Source organism: Oncorhynchus gorbuscha, linkage group LG10, assembly GCF_021184085.1.
Source record: "Oncorhynchus gorbuscha isolate QuinsamMale2020 ecotype Even-year linkage group LG10, OgorEven_v1.0, whole genome shotgun sequence".
NCBI classification, from domain to species: Eukaryota; Metazoa; Chordata; class Actinopteri; order Salmoniformes; family Salmonidae; genus Oncorhynchus; species Oncorhynchus gorbuscha.
The window spans coordinates 10351965-10374239 of NC_060182.1; the positions used below are offsets into that span (position 1 = coordinate 10351965).

At 45.9% G+C, this 22275-nt stretch overlaps 1 protein-coding gene across 1 annotated transcript in view; it reads left to right on the forward strand.

Moving 5' to 3' along the window:
- Positions 1 to 22275, forward strand: part of LOC124045532 (kelch domain-containing protein 8B-like) — a 175373-nt gene that overhangs the window by 88496 nt on the left and 64602 nt on the right. The window contains exon 3 of the mRNA XM_046364879.1: positions 19975 to 20199. Within this exon, the coding sequence (XP_046220835.1) occupies positions 19975 to 20199 (225 nt within the window). The remainder of the gene's footprint in view (positions 1 to 19974; positions 20200 to 22275) is intronic.

A 22275-nucleotide genomic window follows, 5' to 3' on the forward strand; every position in this document is an offset into this window, starting at 1 on the left:
TCCAGAAAGAACAAAACCCTGTCTCTTTCTCTGTGATGTCATTCTAATGGAATCCAGAAAGAACAAAACCCTGTCTCTTTCTCTGTGATGTCATTCTAATGGAATCCAGAAAGAACAAAACCCTGTCTCTTTCTCTGTGATGTCATTCTAATGGAATCCAGAAAGAACAAAACCCTGTCTCTTTCTCTGTGATGTCATTCTAATGGAATCCAGAAAGAACAAAACCCTGTCTCTTTCTCTGTGATGTCATTCTAATGGAATCCAGAAATAACAGTATGGGGCAGTATGAAAATGTATTCGGTCACTACTGTAAAATACTCTGGATAAGAGTGTCTACTAAAAGGAATTAAAAGACAGACCATTTCAGTTTTCACATAGAAATAAGTTGCATTTGCAAAGAATAATAAAATGTTTTAAAGCATATATGAAGCCAGTATTTTTATATTCCACAAGTATTATCAGATGAACTGTTTTGTTACAGACATAAGTTATAAATGCTGCTAAATGTAAATAATCAAATATATTTAAATAAAATGTTTTCAGAAAAGTAGTCCAGTGTTAGCTGACCGACACAGACTTCCTCAGTGCAGGACTGGTTTTTCCTGCGTTTTACCCAACGAGTATTGCTGAGTGACACATTTTACATTTTTATTTATTTAACTAGGTATGTCAGTTAAGAACACATTCTTATGGCCTAGGAGAATTGGACTAACTGCCTTGTTCAGGGGCAGAACAGCAGATTTTTACCTTGTCAGCTCGGGGTTTCGATCGAGCAACCTTTCGGATACTGGCCCAATGCTCTAACCACTAGGCTACCTGCCGCCCCGTGAATAACCAACATTTTTGTAATTTTTCGGTAGTTAAGCAACTAATTGACTGACATCGGTTCAATTATTTGAATTACATTTTGTTCGGTTTTTTTTGTGAGCTCAATGCGCACATTGCACAGTTTCTCTAGAGATCAATCCGATCCAGCCTGAACTGTGCAATGTAGTTTAACACGTAAAACACGCTAATTAACTACAATGACCACAATCCATTGCGCATCTACTTGTCCGGTCTGCTTCTTTTACTCCTGTTATGGAAGAGACAAGAATTCTTGATGCTGATGGGATACAGAGAGCAGCTGTTGCGACGTATCTCTATCTCTACCTGAAAATACATAATCTTAGTGATTGATAGTTTGTATTCAGCAGTCATAAAAGTATGCCTGATTTACTTTGAAGAACTACTAAAATAGTGACTTTGTCAGACTGCATAGGCAGCAGCTCTATAGAGATGAGATGATGACTTGGAATAAAATAATGAAGTCATCAAATAAAACAAAGGTAATATAATCGCACAGCACTACTGACAAGGCCAAGTGGATAAACCATGAGCCAAGTAAAGCCCCCCCCGGCCAAACCCTCCCCTAACCCAGGCGATGTTGGGGCAAACTCTCTCCTAACCCGGACGATGCTGGGCCAAACTCTCCCTTAACCCGGACGACGCTGGGCCAAACTCTCCCTTAACCCGGACGACACTGGGCCAAACTCTCCCCTAACCCAGACGACGCTGGGCCAAACTCTCCCTTAACCCGGACGACACTGGGCCAAACTCTCCCCTAACCCGGACGACGCTGGGCAAAACCCTCCTCTAACCCGGACGACGCTGGTCCAAACTCTCCTCTAACCTGGACGACGCTGGGCCAAACTCTCCCCTAACCCGGACGACGCTGGGCCAAACTCTCCCTTAACCCGGATGATGGGCCAAACTCTCCCCTAACCCGGATGACGCTGGGCCAAACTCTCCCCTAACCCAGACGACGCTGGGCCAAACTCTCCCCTAACCCGGACGACGCTGGGCCAAACTCTCCCTTAACCCGGATGATGGGCCAAACTCTCCCTTAACCCGGACGACACTGGGCCAAACTCTCCCCTAACCCGGACGACGCTGGGCCAAACTCTCCCCTAACCCGGATGACACTGGGCCAAACTCTCCCCTAACCCGGACGACGCTGGGCCAAACTCTCCCCTAACCCTGACGAGGCTGGGCCAATTTTGCGCCATCCGACAGAATTCTGCATGTAGGCTTCAATTGGATGTTTGGCCCACATTTTAAAGTCCAGTTTATTGAATGGCCCCCAAACTTCACTTCCATAAAGAGCTATTGGTAGGATTACACTGTCAAATATTTTGGTCCAAATTCTAATTGGGATGTTGATTTTTTATAATAATAGGGGTACTGTACAAGGAGGGGTGTCCAAATATTTACCTCCTTCACCAGTGTAGTCAGGCTCAGAACCTGTTGTTGCATTGAAATCCCCACAAAGAAGCACTTTGCCCTGTGCCTGAAATGTAATGATTTTGTCTGGAGATTGTCAAAAAACTGATGATCATAATATGATGAATCTGAAGGAGGAGCATAAGCTGCACATATTAGTTTAGTTTTAGTTTAGTTTATTTTATTTTTACAGGGACAGTGCACATTAATCAACATTTCAGTAAAAGTGCCGGTTTTAGCCAGCCGGCTAATTTTCAACCGCAGTCCCTGGGCAGGTTATTAAAAACAATTACAATATAGACAATAGCACCATAGACATAGCAACATAGCAACATAGGACAAGCAAGACATAGCATACAGACAGAGCAACATAGGACAAGCAAGACGTAGCATACAGACAGAGCAACATAGAACAAAAAGCAGCAAGACAAAATTCATAAAAGCAACAAAGTGTTTCCACACCTCACAAGCTACAGACAACAGACAACATGGAAAGCGGCAACACACAGCTAGGGACCATGTTCACAAATCTGATTGACCTTTAGCCATGTCTTCAAGCATTTTGTGAAAGTGTGATATGTGTTGCAGTTATGTGTGTCTGATGGCAGTGTATTCCAGACATGGGAAGCTCTCACGGAGAATGCAGATTTACTAAAGGTGCTTTTCCTTAGGTGAACTATACAGTCACCTCTCATGGCAGACCTTGTGGATCTGCTGCCATATGTCTGGGTTTTCTGTTTAACAAAAATATTGAGTGGAGTGGGAGCCAGGCCATTAAGGATCTTGAATACAAGACATGCGTCGGTGTATTGCACAAGATTTTCCCAACTCAAGTGCTCATGTTTTCTAAGGATGTGACAATGATGATGGCTATTGGGCTTCCTATCAAGCACTTTGAGAGCCTGTTTGTAGACAGACTGAATAGGTTTTAATGTTGTACAGCAAGCTTGGGCCCAACTCGTCAAGCAGTATGTTAAGTGGGGGAGTATCATAGATTTGAAGTACAGTTTTGCTACCTCTGTAGTCAAACAATTTCGTATAAATCGGAAATTAGCTAGATTGAATTTAGTTATTTGAATTACCTTTTTCACATGCTTTTTAAAAGAGAGGTTGGAATCAAGTATGATGCCAAGGTACTTAAAATCGGATACCACCTGGAGCTTCTCCCCTGACACATAGACATCTGGCTCAGTAGCATCTGTTGCACTCTTTGTGAAGAACATGCAAACAGTTTTTTTCACATTGAGATGCAAACACGAGTCACTGAGCCACTTTGTAACCTGGACCATTACAGTAGTGAGTTCTTGTGCAGCTTGTTGTTTGCTCTTTGCATGCACATATATCACTGTATCATCTGCATACATTTGAACTTCAGACCCAGTACAGACAGAAGGCAGATCATTAATATACAGGCTGAACAGGAGGGGCCCCAGTATTGACCCTTGGGGCACGCCCACAACATAGCTACGAGTGGGCGACAGCTCATTGCTCACTCTGACACACTGAGTTCTGCCTTCAAGGTATGATTTCATCCATCTCAAGGCATCAGGGGAAAAGTTGAACTTGGACAATTTTGTGATCAGAATCTCATGGTTAACAGTATCAAAAGCCTTCCTTAGGTCCAGAAACACAGCCCCAACAGCACCCCCTTTGTCCATCTTGGACTTCACATTTTCCAGAAGAAAGCAGTTGGCCGTTTCTGTGGAGTGTTTCGCTCTGAAGCCAAACTGAATGGAGTGTAATGTGAAGGGGCTGTTGTTGAGGTGGGCAATCAGTTGTTCTGCTACACACTTTTCAACAACCTTTGACACCACAGGTAGTATACTAATGGGCCTGTAGTTACTCACGTCAGCAGGGTCGCCTGATTTAAAGATGGCCGTTATTATGGCCGACTTCCATACCCTTGGAAACACACCGAGACCAATAGATGTGTTGGTGACCTTAGTAATGGGGCCAATGAGTGACTCTTTGTAGTTTTTAAGAAAGGTAGAGTCCATCCCAAACACATCTTTTGCTTTAGAGTTCTTTAGTGAGCTAATCACCTTGTTCACCTTTGACTCAGAAACCTCCCTTATGATGAAGACAGGTTGAGTGTCATTCACTAGCACTGAGCCCAAGAAACCAGTGGAGGGGTTCTGTGTCAGTAACCTGACAGAGTCAATAAAGTAGGAATTGAAGGCTGTTGCTATTTCAACTGCATCCTGTGTTAGATTGTTATTCACCATGATTTCTAGTCTTTTTGCAGTGTTACTATGGTCTTTCCCTGTTAACTTTTTTAGATTCTCCCATATCAATTTAGAATTTCCCTTTGCTTCACCAATTATGTTAATAAAAAAGTTTGCCTTGGCCTGTCTGATTTCTTTTATCACCTTATTTCTCAACATGGTAACCCTATGTCTGTCATGCTCTAATTTAGATTTTAGGGCTGTTTTTAGAGCATAATCTTGTTCTTTCATCAGTTTCCAGATTTCTCCATTTAGCCAAGGAAGAGTGCTCTTTTGGCCAGGTTTGGATTTGATTTTCTTTAGGAAGCCATTTATTGTAGTCTGGATTGTGGATAGAAAAACCTGACTAGCAGCTTCCACGTCTGTATAGGACAAGAGATCATTCCAGTTTATTCCCTTAATTTCTTTTTCAAAATAGTTTAATTCACTCTTAGGTATTCTGAGTTGATCCGGCTTTCTAACAGTAGAGAGGTTAAACCTGCTCTTAGACAGCTTTCTGGCTATAAGTGTCAGATTATGATCAGACAGCCCAGTAACCATATTGAATGATTTAGTCACTCTCTCTGGTTTATTACTGAACACCAAATCAATCTGTGTTTTAGAGCAACAAGTCACCCTGGTTGGCCCTTTAACTAGCTGTGTAAGGTCAAAGGTATTAGTGATCCGTTTGAGGGTTTTCCTACAACACTTGTCTTCATAATTAATGTTAAAATCTCCCATTAAGATGACCTCTTTTCCAAAATCACATTCCCTAAGCATGGTATTAAACTGATCAAAAAACACACTTTTGGTGGAAGGTGGCCTATACATTCCAATGAGGGTAAAAGACATTTGGGGAGACAGAGTAACGTTCAGGCCGATACATTCTAGTTCATTATCACATGACCACTCAATTTGTTTACATCGGAAACGGAACGGAAACATGCAGTCTCTCCTTCACTGCAGCCGAGGTGAGTAAGACATTTAAACGTGTTAACCCTCGCAAGGCTGCAGGCCCAGACGGCATCCCCAGCCGCGCCCTCAGAGCATGCGCAGACCAGCTGGCCGGTGTGTTTACGGACATATTCAATCAATCCCTATACCAGTCTGCTGTTCCCACATGCTTCAAGAGGGCCACCATTGTTCCTGTTCCCAAGAAAGCTAAGGTAACTGAGCTAAACGACTACCGCCCCGTAGCACTCACTTCCGTCATCATGAAGTGCTTTGAGAGACTAGTCAAGGACCATATCACCTCCACCCTACCTGACACCCTAGACCCACTCCAATTTGCTTACCGCCCAAATAGGTCCACAGACGATGCAATCTCAACCACACTGCACACTGCCCTAACCCACCTGGACAAGAGGAATACCTATGTGAGAATGCTGTTCATCGACTACAGCTCGGCATTCAACACCATAGTACCCTCCAAGCTCGTCATCAAGCTCGAGACCCTGGGTCTCGACCCCGCCCTGTGAAACTGGGTACTGGACTTCCTGACGGGCCGCCCCCAGGTGGTGAGGGAAGGCAACAACATCTCCTCCCCGCTGATCCTCAACACGGGGGCCCCACAAGGGTGCGTTCTGAGCCCTCTCCTGTACTCCCTGTTCACCCACAACTGCGTGGCCACGCACGCCTCCAACTCAATCATCAAGTTTGCGGACGACACAACAGTGGTAGGCTTGATTACCAACAACGACGAGACGGCCTACAGGGAGGAGGTGAGGGCCCTCGGAGTGTGGTGTCAGGAAAATAACCTCACACTCAACGTCAACAAAACTAAGGAGATGATTGTGGACTTCAGGAAACAGCAGAGGGAACACCCCCCTATCCACATCGATGGAACAGTAGTGGAGAGGGTAGCTAGTTTTAAGTTCCTCGGCATACACATCACAGACAAACTGAATTGGTCCACTCACACTGACAGCGTCGTGAAGAAGGCGCAGCAGCGCCTATTCAACCTCAGGAGGCTGAAGAAATTCGGCTTGTCACCAAAAGCACTCACAAACTTCTACAGATGCACAATCGAGAGCATCCTGGCGGGCTGTATCACCGCCTGGTACGGCAATTGCTCCGCCCTCAACCGTAAGGCTCTCCAGAGGGTAGTGAGGACTGCACAACGCATCACCGGGGGCAAACTACCTGCCCTCCAGGACACCTACACCACCCGTTGTTACAGGAAGGCCATAAAGATCATCAAGGACATCAACCACCCGAACCACTGCCTGTTCACCCCGCTATCATCCAGAAGGCGAGGTCAGTACAGGTGCATCAAAGCTGGGACCGAGAGACTGAAAAACAGCTTCTATCTCAAGGCCATCAGACTGTTAAACAGCCACCACTAACATTGAGTGGCTGCTGCCAACACACTGTCATTGACACTGACCCAACTCCAGCCATTTTAATAATGGGAATTGATGGGAAATGATGTAAATATATCACTAGCCACTTTAAACAATGCTACCTTATATAATGTTACTTACCCTACATTATTCATCTCATATGCATATGTATATACTGTACTCTACATCATCGACTGCATCCTTATGTAACACATGTATCACTAGCCACTTTAACTATGCCACTTTGTTTACTTTGTCTACACACTCATCTCATATGTATATACTGTACTCGATACCATCTACTGTATGCTGCTCTGTACCATCACTCATTCATATATCCTTATGTACATGTTCCTTATCCCCTTACACTGTGTATAAGACAGTAGTTTTGGAATTGTTAGTTAGATTACTTGTTGGTTATCACTGCATTGTCGGAACTAGAAGCACAAGCATTTCGCTACACTCGCATTAACATCTGCTAACCATGTGTATGTGACAAATAAAATTTGATTTGATTTGATTTATTTAATGTAAATCATCACACCCCCTCCTCTTCCTTCAATCCTGTCTCTCCTGAAAACATTGTAGCCAGTCACAATCAAAGCAGCATAGGGAGAGTGTTTATGGAGCCATGTCTCTGAGAGGCAGAGGAAGTCAAGGTTGGAGTCTGTGAGTAGATGTTGAATTTGATCACTTTTTGGAATGACACTACGAATGTTCAAGTGTCCCCCTAGTAGTCCCTTGTATGTATACGTATATGTATATATGTATACATCATTGTCACAATAGATTGTACATTTTGTTAAGTTTTAGCCAAATGTGAGTGGTGCTTATGCAGGAGTGTGTGAAAACCTTGTGAAGATTTACAGTAAGCGTTTCACCTCTGTCATTGTCAACAAAGGGTATATAACAAAGTATTGAGATAAACTTTTGTTATTGACCAAATACTTATTTTCCACCATAATTTGCAAATAAATTCATAAAAAATCCTACAATGTGATTTTCTTTTCTCATTTTGTGTGTGTGTGTGTGTGTGTGTGTGTGTGTGTGTGTGTGTGTGTGTGTGTGTGTGTGTGTGTGTGTGTGTGTGTGTGTGTGTGTGTGTGTGTGTGTGTGTGTGTGTGTGTGTGTGTGTGTGTGTGTGTGTGTGTGTGTGTATATATATATATATATATATATATATATATATATATATATATAATTTAGTTTTTTTTCAATGTACTTTACTCAAACCAGACTGCATCATGTGGTGTACTTCTCTGAAGAACAGTGTTCTGTCCGACCCTGGAGTAGTGGTCAGTGCTGTGTTGTGATGTGATGTGATGGTAGAGCTGTGTTGTGATGGAACAGGTCTAGTAGAGCTGTGTTGTGATGGGCCAGGTCTAGTAGAGCTGTGTTGTGATGGAACAGGTCTAGTAGAGCTGTGTTGTGATGGGCCAGGTCTAGTAGAGCTGTGTTGTGATGGGCCAGGTCTAGTAGAGCTGTGTTGTGATGGGCCAGGTCTAGTAGAGCTGTGTTGTGATGGGCCAGGTCCAGTAGAGCTGTGTTGTGATGGGCCAGGTCTAGTAGAGCTGTGTTGTGATGGTAGAGCTGTGTTGTGATGGGCCAGGTCCAGTAGAGCTGTGTTGTGATGGTAGAGCTGTGTTGTGATGGTAGAGCTGTGTTGTCATGGTAGAGCTGTGTTGTGATGGGCCAGGTCCAGTTGAGCTGTGTTGTGATGGTAGAGCTGTGTTGTGATGGGCCAGGTCTAGTAGAGCTGTGTTGTGATGGGCCAGGTCTAGTAGAGCTGTGTTGTGATGGGCCAGGTCCAGTAGAGCTGTGTTGTGATGGTAGAGCTGTGTTGTGATGGGCCAGGTCTAGTAGAGCTGTGTTGTGATGGGCCAGGTCTAGTAGAGCTGTGTTGTGATGGGCCAGGTCCAGTAGAGCTGTGTTGTGATGGGCCAGGTCTAGTAGAGCTGTGTTGTGATGGGCCAGGTCTAGTAGAGCTGTGTTGTGATGGTAGAGCTGTGTTGTGATGGGCCAGGTCCAGTAGAGCTGTGTTGTGATGGTAGAGCTGTGTTGTGATGGGCAAGGTCCAGTAGAGCTGTGTTGTGATGGGCCAGGTCTAGTAGAGCTGTGTTGTGATGGGTCAGGTCTAGTCGTGCTGTGTTGTGATGGGCCAGGTCTAGTAGAGCTGTGTTGTGATGGGTCAGGTCTAGTAGAGCTGTGTTGTGATGGTAGAGCTGTGTTATGATGGTAGAGCTGTGTTGTGATGGGCCAGGTCCAGTAGAGCTGTGTTGTGATGGTAGAGCTGTGTTGTGATGGGCAAGGTCTAGTAGAGCTGTGTTGTGATGGGCCAGGTCCAGTAGAGCTGTGTTGTGATGGTAGAGCTGTGTTGTGATGGGCCAGGTCTAGTAGAGCTGTGTTGTGATGGTAGAGCTGTGTTGTGATAGGCAAGGTCCAGTAGAGCTGTCTTGTGATGGGACGGGTCTAGTCGTGCTGTCCTGAGGCGGGTCTGGTCTGGTAAATATGTGCTGTGTTGGGCCTGGTCTAGTAATTGCTGTGCTGTAATAAGCCATTTCTGGCTCTTTTCTCCTGGGGATGGTGGAGGTACTGTTGTTTCAGAATGTGGGACCTCTGTTGCTGGGGTGATGGGTGTGTGGGTCCCTGCCAAGTGTTGCATCTTTTAGGTCCTTGGCAAAGGTTCTTATACTGTCCTGATCAAGATGTACATTATGGTATAAGTGTTGACATGTCAGAGTGGGGTGGTGAGCCGTTCTGACGTTGAGCAGTGAGACACAGTCCACAGTGATCTGTTGATTTATTTTGTCCATCAACTTTCCTGGGAAGTCTTTTCTTGGTAGGAGGGTGGACACAACTATATTGGTTGTTGGGAACATAGCCTGTGCCCGTTCTGCCACTCTTCTCACTGCCCCAGATACATTTTCACCTTTGGCATGAAGGTTGTTTGTGCCAGTGTGGATGATGATGTTGTCAGGGGTGTCAATCCTGGTCTGAATGAGTAGCTGCATTGCACTGTCAGTTGTAGGAAACCAGAACTTATACATCTGGTGTCTAGGGAATCATCTTTCCTGGACTAAGAACTTCCCATTTTAATCAATAAGGATTGCAGTTGTGGGTGATTGTCTGGGTGGAGCAGACTGGGAGGCTGGTGTTCTGACCTGGACTGGAGCAGACTGGGAGGCTGGTGTTCTGACCTGGACTGGAGCAGACTGGGAGACTGGTATTCTGACCTGGACTGGAGCAGACTGCGAGGCTGGTAGGTTGACCTGGGCTGGAGCAGACTGAGAGGCTGGTAGGTTGACCTGGGCTGGAGCAGACTGAGAGGCTGGTAGGCTGACCTTGGCTGGAGCAGACTGAAAGGCTGGTAGGTTGACCTGGGCTGGAGCAGACTGTGATGGAGCAGACTGGGACGCTGGTTGGCTGATCTGGGCTAGAGCAGACTGGGACGCTGGTTGGCTGACCTGGGCTGGAGCAGACTGGTAGGCTGGTGCAGTGTCATCCGGCTGTGTGGTGGAGGTCATGCTGGTCTCAGGTTCTGCTTGTGTTATGTCAAGCTTGTGGACATGTTCTCTAGATGCAGATTGACTCGCTGCTGGTTGAGGGTGTCAATGTACCTCTCTCTTTGTTCTAGCTCCTTTCTTGTTGTGCTCAGATGGTCTCAGAGGTCATAATTTGTCTGACTCAGTTTGTCCATTCTGCTTTCTAATTTAGCAATAGATGCTCTGCTCTCCTCCCTCAACTGTTTTATCTCTTCTTTTAGTTTCTGGACAGTGTCCTCCTCTTGAAGCTTGTTCTCTCTGAGTTCTATGACCTCTGCTTCGACTAGAGAGAGGTTGTTGTGGAAACGTTGCATAGCAGGTGTTCTTTGTGTTGTAGGCATGTCCTTGGCTCTGTCTGCTGCAGGTGAGGTAGGTAGAGGAACATTGAGTGTGTCCTGCTGGGTCACAGAGACCGTTGGGATCTGCTTTTCTCCATCTCCCTCCTTGACTTTTTCCTCCGTTTCTGAGATGATGTCAGCGTCTGCTTTTAGGGTAGCAAACCTATTCTCAAAAGCCTGGAGGCTTGAGTCATTGCCTTGTATCAATACAGTTCCATTATTATATAAGTTTACTGTTTGATATGTGTTACTCTGATCAGCTTCTTCAAAAATGCTGACCTGACATCCTTGGCTGATGCGCCTCTTTTTTGAGAAAGAGAAATGGTTGCAAATAACCTTTTTCCATATGTTCCCTTGATTGGTATTCAAATTTTTATTTGTTCTTGTTTTGCAACTGGTAAGATCTGCAAACAGGTATTCATGGTTCTGAGCCATCACCAAACCTTTGAAACTTTTCTTAGCTTTCTGGGTGGGTAAACGATTTCCATAGCAACGCTACAATGTTGCAATAGAAGCGTTGTTTCTTATATTATTGTCTCTTCTGTCTTTAGAGGTTTCACTTTGATGTCCTTTTTCTTCTGTCCTTATTTTGTCTTTCTTTTCTTCTGTTAACTAGATATTTTTTGTTATTCTTTGTTAGCTAGCTAGCTTCTTCCAGGAGAGTTCCTAGCAACTGCTTAGCAACTGGTAAACAATTCAGCTAGCTGAGATTACTGTACAATTTCATGAAAAATCGTTACTTTTTCAAAAGACTATCTTCTTGGTTTGTTGCTCGTTTTCTCTCCTATTCAGTCTTGCATGTACATTTCAATATCTATAGGAGCTCATTTTTCAGCAGCGGCTGCTCAATTTCAAAACGCCTTTCTCTCTCTCTTTCTCTCCATCTCTCTCTCTCTCTCTCTCTCTCTCTCTCTCTCTCTCTCTCTCTCTCTCTCTCTCTCTCTCTCTCTCTCTCCACCTCTCTCTCTCTCCCTCTCTCTCTCTCTCTCTCTCTCTCTCTCTCTCTCTCTCTCTCTCTCTCTCTCTCTCTCTCTCTCCCCTCTCTCTCCCACTCTCTCTCTCTCTCTCCTCTCTCTCTCTCTCTCTCTCTCTCTCTCTCTCTCTCTCTCTCTCTCTCTCTCTCTCCACCTCTCTCTCTCTCTGTCTGTCTCTCTCTCTCTCTCTCTCTCTCTCTCTCTCTCTCTCTCTCTCTCTCTCTCTCTCTCTCTCTCTCTCTCTCTCTCTCTCTCAATGCAGTTAAAGAAATACAGTTTAAGAAAGTTTCTTTCCATGTTTGGCTCTCATGACAGGTGATGTTCATGAATATAACCTGATGAATATAACCTGAAGTACACCAGGCTGAGTGTCAGTGTCTGCAATCAGCGTGTGATCACAATCGGATGACTGTCACTATGTCCAGGCTGATCAAACACCTGACACTGACATGCTGCGCTGCAGACACTGTCTACTCCAACATGGAGAGAAACTTTCAATAGGGACCTTTTCCACTGGCTGCAGGTCCAACAGCAGAGAGACTGGCAGGCTGTATAATCTTTACGATACACACTGTCAGCCAGGCTCCAAGTGTAATACTCAACAGTACTCACACACTCTCACACGCAAGGATGTACGTGCATGTGGGTAAACACACACACACACACACACACACACACACACACACACACACACACACACACACACACACACACACACACACACACACACACACACACACACACACACACACACACACACACACACACACACACACACACACACACACACACACACACACACACACACACACACACACACACACACACACACTCACATACACACACGCAAACTAACACACACACACATATTCACTCACTCTCCCTCCCTATCTCTCTCTCTCCCTATCACTCTCTCTCTCCCTATCTCTCTCTCTCTCCCTATCTCTCTCTCTCTCCCTATCTGTCTGTCTGTCTGTCTGTCTGTCTGTCTGTCTGTCTGTCTGTCTGTCTGTCTGTCTGTCTGTCTGTCTGTCTGTCTGTCTGTCTGTCTGTCTGTCTGTCTGTCTGTCTGTCTGTCTGTCTGTCTGTCTGTCTGTCTCTCTGTCTCTGTTGCTCTCCCTCCTCTCTCTCTCTCTCTCTGGGTAGCTGTCATGTGTGCTGGATAGAGTTGGAGGAGAGAAAGCCTGGGGCTCTATTCACAGAGAGAGAGAGGACCAGAGAGGTTGGAAAGGGAGAAACCAAGGGAACGAGACAGAATACACACATATTTATCGCTGGATGTACTGCATGTTCACTGGGCCATGTGCCAAGCTTATATTTGAGAACACACCCGAGGATATTCGGCTGCTCCTAGCAGATGTGGAATCAGCATTGCTAATAAAGGGGACACCATTTCAAACCATCCATTAAGTACGCTCTAAAAAGAAAAGGTTCCTGGAGTTTCCTTTAGGGGTTCTTCAAATTGAAACTGTTGGGGAACCCCTCCCTTTAAGTTCTTCAAAGAACCCATTTTAATGGATCCTCAAAGAACCTTTAAGGGTTCCATTTTTAAAAAATGAGACGGCCTACAGGGAGGAGGTGAGGGCCCTCGGAGTGTGGTGTCAGGAAAATAACCTCACACTCAACATCAACAAAACTAAGGAGATGATTGTGGACTTCAGGAAACAGCAGAGGGAACACCCCCCTATCCACATCGATGGAACAATAGTGGAGAGGGTAGCAAGTTTTAAGATCCTCGGCATACACATCACAGACAAACTGAATTGGTCCACCCACATGGACAGCATCGTGAAGAAGGCGAAGCAGCGCCTCTTCAACCTCAGGAGGCTGAAGAAATTTGGCTTGTCACCAAAAGCACTCACAAACTTCTACAGATGCACAATCGAGAGCATCCTGGCAGGCTGTATCACCGCCTGGTACGGCAACTGCTCCGCCCACAACCGTAAGGCTCTCCAGAGGGTAGTGAGGTCTGCACAACGCATCACTGGGGGCAAACTACCTGCCCTCCAGGACACCTACACCACCCGATGTTACAGGAAGGCCATAAAGATCATCAAGGACAACAACCACCCGAGCCACTGCCTGTTCACCCCGCTATCATCCAGAAGGCGAGGTCAGTACAGGTGCATCAAAGCTGGGACCGAGAGACTGAAAAACAGCTTCTATCTCAAGGCCATCAGACTGTTAAACACCCACCACTAACATTGAGTGGCTGCTGCCAACACACTGACTCAACTCCAGCCACTTTAATAATGGGAATTGATGGGAAATAATGTAAAATATATCACTAGCCACTTTAAACAATGCTACCTAATATAATGTTTACATACCCTACATTATTTATCTCATATGCATACGTATATACTGTACTCTATATCATCTACTGCATCTTTATGTAATACATGTATCACTAGCCACTTTAACTATGTCACTTTGTCTACATACTCATCTCATATGTATATACTGCACTCGATACCATCTACTGTATCTTGCGTACGCTGCTCTGTACCATCACTCACTATGTACATATTCTTTATCCCCTTACACTTGTGTCTATAAGGTAGTAGTTTTGGATTTGTTAGTTCGATTACTTGTTGGTTATTACTGCATTGTCGGAACTAGAAGCACAAGCATTTCGCTACACTCGCATTAACATCTGCTAACCATGTGTATGTGACAAATACAATTTGATTTGATTTGATTTGCACGATGAGACAAGGATATCCCTACCGTCCAAACCCTCCCTAACCCGGAAGATGTTAGTTGAAATTCCGGAGTTCTAAATTGAGCAGCTGCTGAAAAATGAGCTCCTGTATTTATTGAGATTTAAATGTTTTTTTAGAGTGAAGTACATCGAAAAAATCAAGAGAAAACTGCAAGACTCAATAGAAGACAAAACAAGGAACAAACTAAACAAGACAGGCTTTTGAAAAATTAACTATTTTTTTCATAAAATTGTACAGTTATCTTAGCTAGGTGAATTGCTAGCAGAATTGTTTACTTGTTGCTAAGCAGTTGCTAGGGACTCTCCTGGAAGAAGCTAGCTAGCTTACAAAGAATAACAACAAAAAATATCTAGTTAACAGAAGAAAGGAAGACAAAATAAGGACAAAAGAAGGACAGAAGAAAAAGGAAAAGAAAGAGGACAACAAAGTGAAACAGTCAGCACTTCTATTGCAACTTCGTATTTCGTCGCCCTAACGTAGTCTACACTGCTATCTGCCCAGCAGCTAGCCAGCTAGCAAACGTCCACCGTCTACCGAATAGCAGCACTGTAGAAACTATTACACTCAACTGAACGACTTGATTAGTGTAGTGTTAGCTAGCTACATAGTTGTCTTTGCTGTCTTCGTATCCAAGATAATTGTGTAGTTTAGAGCGTGTAGTCTTAGAGTGATTATCTTAATTTACCGAGGTTAGCTAGCCAGCTATTTGTCTTCCTTAACGTAGGAGACACTGCTAGCTAGCCAACAGCTAGCCAACGTCTACTGAATAGAACTTCCGCACTCAACAACCTGGTCGCATTCCGCTTCGCTCCACAGGTAGTATCACATTTTTCATTTCATTTCATTACAGCACAACGGTTTGATTTGTTTGATCGTAGCTAGCTACATAGCTAGCTACATAGCCGTCTGTGTATCAAAGATAATTGTGTAGTCTAGAGCGATTTTCTAGGTTAGCTAGCCAGCTATTGTCGTTCTTTTAACGTAACGTAACGTAATCAACAGTGCTAGCTAGCCAGCTAGCCTGAATAGCAGCACTGTAGAAACTACTACACTCAACGGAACGACTTGATTAGTGTAGTGTCAACAACGCAGCCACTGTCAGCTAGCCTACAAAGTCAACAACGCAGCCACTGCCAGCTAGCCTACTTCAGCAGTACTGTATCATTTTTAATAATTTTAGTCAATAAGATTCTTGCTACGTAAGCTTAACTTTCTGAACATTCGAGACGTGTAGTCACCTTGTCATTCCAATCTCCTTGCATTAGCGTAGCCTCTTCTGTAGCCTGTCAACTATGTGTCTGTCTATCCCTGTTCTCTCCTCTCTGCACAGACCATACAAACGCTCCACACCGCGTGGCCGCTGCCACCCTAATCTGGTGGTCCCAGCGCGCACGACCCACGTGGAGTTTCCGGTAGCCTCTGGAACTGCCGATCTGCAGCCAACAAGGCAGAGTTCATCTCAGCCTATGCCTCCCTCCAGTCCCTTGACTTCTTGGCACTGACAGAAACATGGATCACCACAGATAACACTGCTACTCCTACTGCTCTCTCTTCGTCCGCCCACGTGTTCTCGCACACCCCGAGAGCTTCTGGTCAGCGGGGTGGTGGCATAGGGATCCTTATCTCTCCCATGTGGTCATTCTCTCTTTCTCCCCTTACCCATCTGTCTATCGCCTCCTTTGAATTTCATGCTGTCACAGTTACCAGCCCTTTCAAGCTTAACATCCTTATCATTTATCGCCCTCCAGGTCCCCTCGGAGAGTTCATCAATGAGCTTGATGCCTTGATAAGCTCCTTTCCTGAGGACGGCTCACCTCTCACAGTTCTGGGCGACTTTAACCTCCCCACGTCTACCTTTGACTCATTCCTCTCTGCCTCCTTCTTTCCACTCCTCTCCTCTTTTGACCTCACCCTCTCACCTTCCCCCTACTCACAAGGCAGGCAATACGCTCGACCTCATCTTTACTAGATGCTGTTCTTCCACTAACCTCATTGCAACTCCCCTCCAAGTCTCCGACCACTACCTTGTATCCTTTTCCCTCTCGCTCTCATCCAACACTTCCCACACTGCCCCTACTCGGATGGTATCGCGCCGTCCCAACCTTCGCTCTCTCCCCCGCTACTCTCTCCTCTTCCATCCTATCATCTCTTCCCTCTGCTCAAACCTTCTCCAACCTATCTCCTGATTCTGCCTCCTCAACCCTCCTCTCCTCCCTTTCTGCATCCTTTGACTCTCTATGTCCCCTATCTTCCAGGCCGGCTCGGTCCTCCCCTCCCGCTCCGTGGCTTGACGACTCAATGCGAGCTCACAGAACAGGGCTCCGGAAGGCCGAGCGGAAATGGAGGAAAACTCGCCTCCCTGCGGACCTGGCATCCTTTCACTCCCTCCTCTCTACATTTTCCTCCTCTGTCTCTGCTGCTAAAGCCACTTTCTACCACTCTAAATTCCAAGCATCTGCCTCTAACCCTAGGAAGCTCTTTGCCACATTCTCCTCCCTCCTGAATCCTCCTCCCCCTCCCCCTCCTCCCTCTCTGCAGATGACTTCGTCAACCATTTTGAAAAGAAGATCGACGACATCCGATCCTCGTTTGCTAAGTCAAACAACACCGCTGGTTCTGCTCACACTGCCCTACCCTGTGCTCTGACCTCTTTCTCCCTCTCTCTCCAGATGAAATGTCTTGTGACGGCCGGCCGCCCAACAACCTGCCCGCTCGACCCTATCCCCTCCTCTCTTCTCCAGACCATTTCCGGAGACCTTCTCCCTTACCTCACCTCGCTCATCAACTTATCCCTGACCGCTGGCTACGTCCCTTCCGTCTTCAAGAGAGCGAGAGTTGCACCCCTTCTGAAAAAACCTACACTCGATCCCTCCGATGTCAACAACTACAGACCAGTATCCCTTCTTTCTTTTCTCTCCAAAACTCTTGAACGTCCTTGGTCAGCTCTCCCGCTATCTCTCTCAGACTGACCTTCTTGATCCAAATCAGTCAGGTTTCAAGACTAGTCATTCAACTGAGACTGCTCTTCTCTGTATCACGGAGGCGCTCCGCACCGCTAAAGCTAACTCTCTCTCCTCTGCTCTTATCCTTCTAGACCTATCGGCTGCCTTCGATACTGTGAACCATCAGATCCTCCTCTCCACCCTCTCCGAGTTGGGCATCCGGCGCGGCCCACGCTTGGATTGCGTCCTACCTGACAGGTCGCTCCTACCAGGTGGCGTGGCGAGAATCTGTCTCCTCACCACGCGCTCTCACCACTGGTGTCCCCCAGGGCTCTGTTCTAGGCCCTCTCCTATTCTCGCTATACACCAAGTCACTTGGCTCTGTCATAACCTCACATGGTCTCTCCTATCATTGCTATGCAGACGACACACAATTAATCTTCTCCTTTCCCCTTCTGATGACCAGGTGGCGAATCGCATCTCTGCATGTCTGGCAGACATATCAGTGTGGATGACGGATCACCACCTCAAGCTGAACTTCGGCAAGACGGAGCTGCTCTTCCTCCCGGGGAAGGACTGCCCGTTCCATGATCTCGCCATCACGGTTGACAACTCCATTGTGTCCTCCTCCCAGAGCGCTAAGAACCTTGGCGTGATCCTGGACAACAAACTGTCGTTCTCAACTAACATCAAGGCGGTGGCCCGTTCCTGTAGGTTCATGCTCTACAACATCCGCAGAGTACGACCCTGCCTCACACAGGAAGCGGCGCAGGTCCTAATCCAGGCACTTGTCATCTCCCGTCTGGATTACTGCACTCGCTGTTGGCTGGGCTCCTGCCTGTGCCATTAAACCCCTACAACTCATCCAGAACGCCGCAGCCCGTCTAGTGTTCAACCTTCCCAAGTTCTCTCACGTCACCCCGCTCCTCCGCTCTCTCCACTGGCTTCCAGTTGAAGCTCGATCCGCTACAAGACCATGGTGCTTGCCTACGGAGCTGTGAGGGGAACGGCACCTCAGTACCTCCAGGCTCTGATCAGGCCCTACACCCAAATAAGGGCACTGCGTTCATCCACCTCTGGCCTGCTCGCCTCCCTACCACTGAGGAAGTACAGTTCCCGCCTCAGCTCAGTCAAAACTGTTCGCTGCTCTGGCTCCCCAATGGTGGAACAAACTCCCTCACGACGCCAGGACAGCGGAGTCAATCACCACCTTCCGGAGACACCTGAAACCCCACCTCTTTAAGGAATACCTAGGATAGGATAAAGTAATCCTTCTCACCCCCTCCCCCCTTAAAATATTTAGATGCTCTATTGTAAAGTGGTTGTTCCACTGGATGTCATAAGGTGAATGCACCAATTTGTAAGTCGCTCTGGATAAGAGCGTCTGCTAAATGACTTAAATGTAAATGTAAATGTAAATGTTAGGACAATTGTGCGTTGCCCCATGGACCTCCTGGTCGCGGCCGGCTGCGACAGATCCCGATGCAGTGCCTTAGACCACTGCGCCACCCGGGAGGCCCTCAGGGCTTCATTTGTATTACCCCTCCCCCATTATTATTATTATGAATATTCAAAACAATAACAGCAATAGTTTAGTTGTCAGTGTTTATTATGATTTTAGTGGCAAAGCAGAATAAAAACATCCCAATATGAGGTAATCTCCCAGCAGAGCCCCAAGTCCAATGGGTATATCCTCTGGTACGTTGATGTTAATGTGTTGATGTTCTCCGTATCCACAGCCAGAATGATTTTACAGTGCATGGTGAACGAACAGGTTTCCTCTTATATTCATCAGAGGTGTAGGGAGGGTGATGTCTGTGAATCCAAAAATGTAAGTAATTACACAGATGTTTAACCAAAGATGCACACGACAGAATTCATACCTTGGTTTTTGTGGTGATTGAATAAAACTGTTTTGATAATGGTTTTCATACACATACCTGGTCCATAATGTAGAGGCCTGTGGGATTTTCATTGACGAGGTAAGGGAGGAGGATGGTTCATGTGATCTCCATAACATACCAATACCTACTGACATAACTTTGTATGCCTCCTTGTCTGTATACCTGCAGACAGACAAAAAAGTGTGCAGTTCAGGCAGCCTTTAACATAGTATTACAGCCTCCAGTACATAGTCTTACCTCTTTGTTGAATGATTCCATTGAGTTGTGTCCATTTTCTGTTTTAGAAAGATGTACACAAATATGAATAGATAGATGGTGTCATCAGAAAACCATTGAGATCATAATAGGGACAAACCTTAAGTTGAGATCTTTACATTTTTCAGTTAAGTGGCTGCACCTGCTGTCCTTTCAAATCCAAATGTTTCAGATGGGCGGTTAGGTTCCTGCAAGAACCCTCACCAACTAAGGAGGTTCCTCGATGAAACCCACCTCCAATGGGGTTCTTGGAAGAACCTTTTTGCGGGTCATTTTCAGCGCCAAGATCCCCTCATTTTTAGAGTGCCAACACTTATTCACTTTTTTCTCTCTCTCTTCACATCTCCTCTCATCCCTCCCACCCATTCTGACCTTTCATCTCTCCCTCTCTGTCATTCCCTCTCTCTCATGCCCTGCTGCCCACTCCCTTTGACCATCTCACCCTCCTCTCCTTCCACTCCTTCCTCTCCTCTCCTCCCTGGCAGGTGGGCGTCAGGGAAAGCTTCCTGTCACAGCCTTCGAGGCCTTTGACCTGGAAGTGAAGAGCTGGACGCATTACCCCTGTATCCCCAGCCGCCGAGCCTTCGCCTGCTGTGCTGCCACAGAGCGGGGCTTCTTCAGTCTAGGAGGGCTCCAGCAGCCCTGCCCCCATAACTTCTACTCCAGACCTCACTTCGTCAGCACGGTGGAGGAGTACGACCCAGAACAGGGTGAGTCCCTTCAGTGCTACAGGTGCTCTACCCACATAACTAAATAAAATCCAGTATTGTTAAGTTGTTTTGTATCTCTATCAATACTCTCATTCAGTCAGTCCCACTATAGCTCCAATACCCTCATTCAGTTCCTCCTACTATAGCTCCAATACTCTCATTCAGTTCCTCCTACTATAGCTCTAATACTCTCATTCAGTTCCTCCCACTATAGCTCCAATACTCTCATTCAGTCAGTCCCACTATAGCTCCAATACTCTCATTCAGTTCCTCCCACTATAGCTCCAATACTCTCATTCAGTTCCTCCCACTATAGCTCCAATACTCTCAATTAGTCAGTCCCACTATAGCTCCAATACCCTCATTCAGTTCCTCCTACTATAGCTCCAATACTCTCATTCAGTCAGTCCCACTATAGCTCCAATACTCTCATTCAGTTCCTCCCACTATAGCTCCAATACTCTCATTCAGTTCCTCCTACTATAGCTCTAATACTCTCATTCAGTTCCTCCCACTATAGCTCCAATACTCTCATTCAGTTCCTCCTACTATAGCTCTAATACTCTCATTCAGTTCCTCCCACTATAGCTCCAATACTCTCAATCAGTCAGTCCCACTATAGCTCCAATACCCTCATTCAGTTCCTCCCACTATAGCTCCAATACTCTCATTCAGTCAGTCCCACTATAGCTCTAATACCCTCATTCAGTTCCTCCCACTATAGCTCCAATACTCTCATTCAGTCAGTCCCACTATAGCTCCAATGCTCTCATTCAGTTCCTCCCACTATAGCTCCAATACTCTCATTCAGTTCCTCCCACTATAGCTCCAATACTCTCATTCAGTTCCTCCTACTATAGCACTAATACTCACATTCAGTTCCTCCCACTATAGCTCCAATACTCTCATTCAGTCAGTCCCACTATAGCTCCAATACTCTCATTCAGTCAGTCCCACTATAGCTCCAATACTCTCATTCAGTTCCTCCCACTATAGCTCCAATACTCTCATTCAGTCAGTCCCACTATAGCTCCAATACTCTCATTCAGTTCCTCCCACTATAGCTCCAATACTCTCAATCAGTCAGTCCCACTATAGCTCCAATACTCTCATTCAGTTCCTCCTACTATAGCACTAATACTCACATTCAGTTCCTCCCACTATAGCTCCAATACTCTCATTCAGTCAGTCCCACTATAGCTCCAATACTCTCATTCAGTCAGTCCCACTATAGCTCCAATACTCTCATTCAGTTCCTCCCACTATAGCTCCAATACTCTCATTCAGTCAGTCCCACTATAGCTCCAATACTCTCATTCAGTTCCTCCCACTATAGCTCCAATACTCTCATTCAGTCAGTCCCACTATAGCTCCAATACTCTCATTCAGTCAGTCCCACTATAGCTCCAATGCTCTCATTCAGTTCCTCCCACTATAGCTCCAATACTCTCATTCAGTTCCTCCCACTATAGCTCCAATACTCTCATTCAGTTCCTCCTACTATAGCACTAATACTCACATTCAGTTCCTCCCACTATAGCTCCAATACTCTCATTCAGTCAGTCCCACTATAGCTCCAATACTCTCATTCAGTCAGTCCCACTATAGCTTCAATACTCTCATTCAGTCAGTCCCACTATAGCTCCAATACTCTCATTCAGTTCCTCCCACTATTGCTCCAATACTCTCATTCAGTTCCTCCCACTATAGCTCCAATACTCTCATTCAGTTCCTCCTACTATAGCACTAATACTCACATTCAGTTCCTCCCACTATAGCTCCAATACTCTCATTCAGTCAGTCCCACTATAGCTTCAATACTCTCATTCAGTCAGTCCCACTATAGCTTCAATACTCTCATTCATTTCCTCCCACTATAGCTCCAATACTCTCATTCAGTTCCTCCCACTATAGCTCCAATACTGTCATTCAGTCAGTCCCACTATAGCTCCAATACTGTCATTCAGTCAGTCCCACTGGTGAGCTGAACTCATTTGGCTCAACAAACTGTCTCCCCTTATAGAGCCATGCATGCATAATGTCCTCCATACAAGCCAACACCAACCCTATAGACTC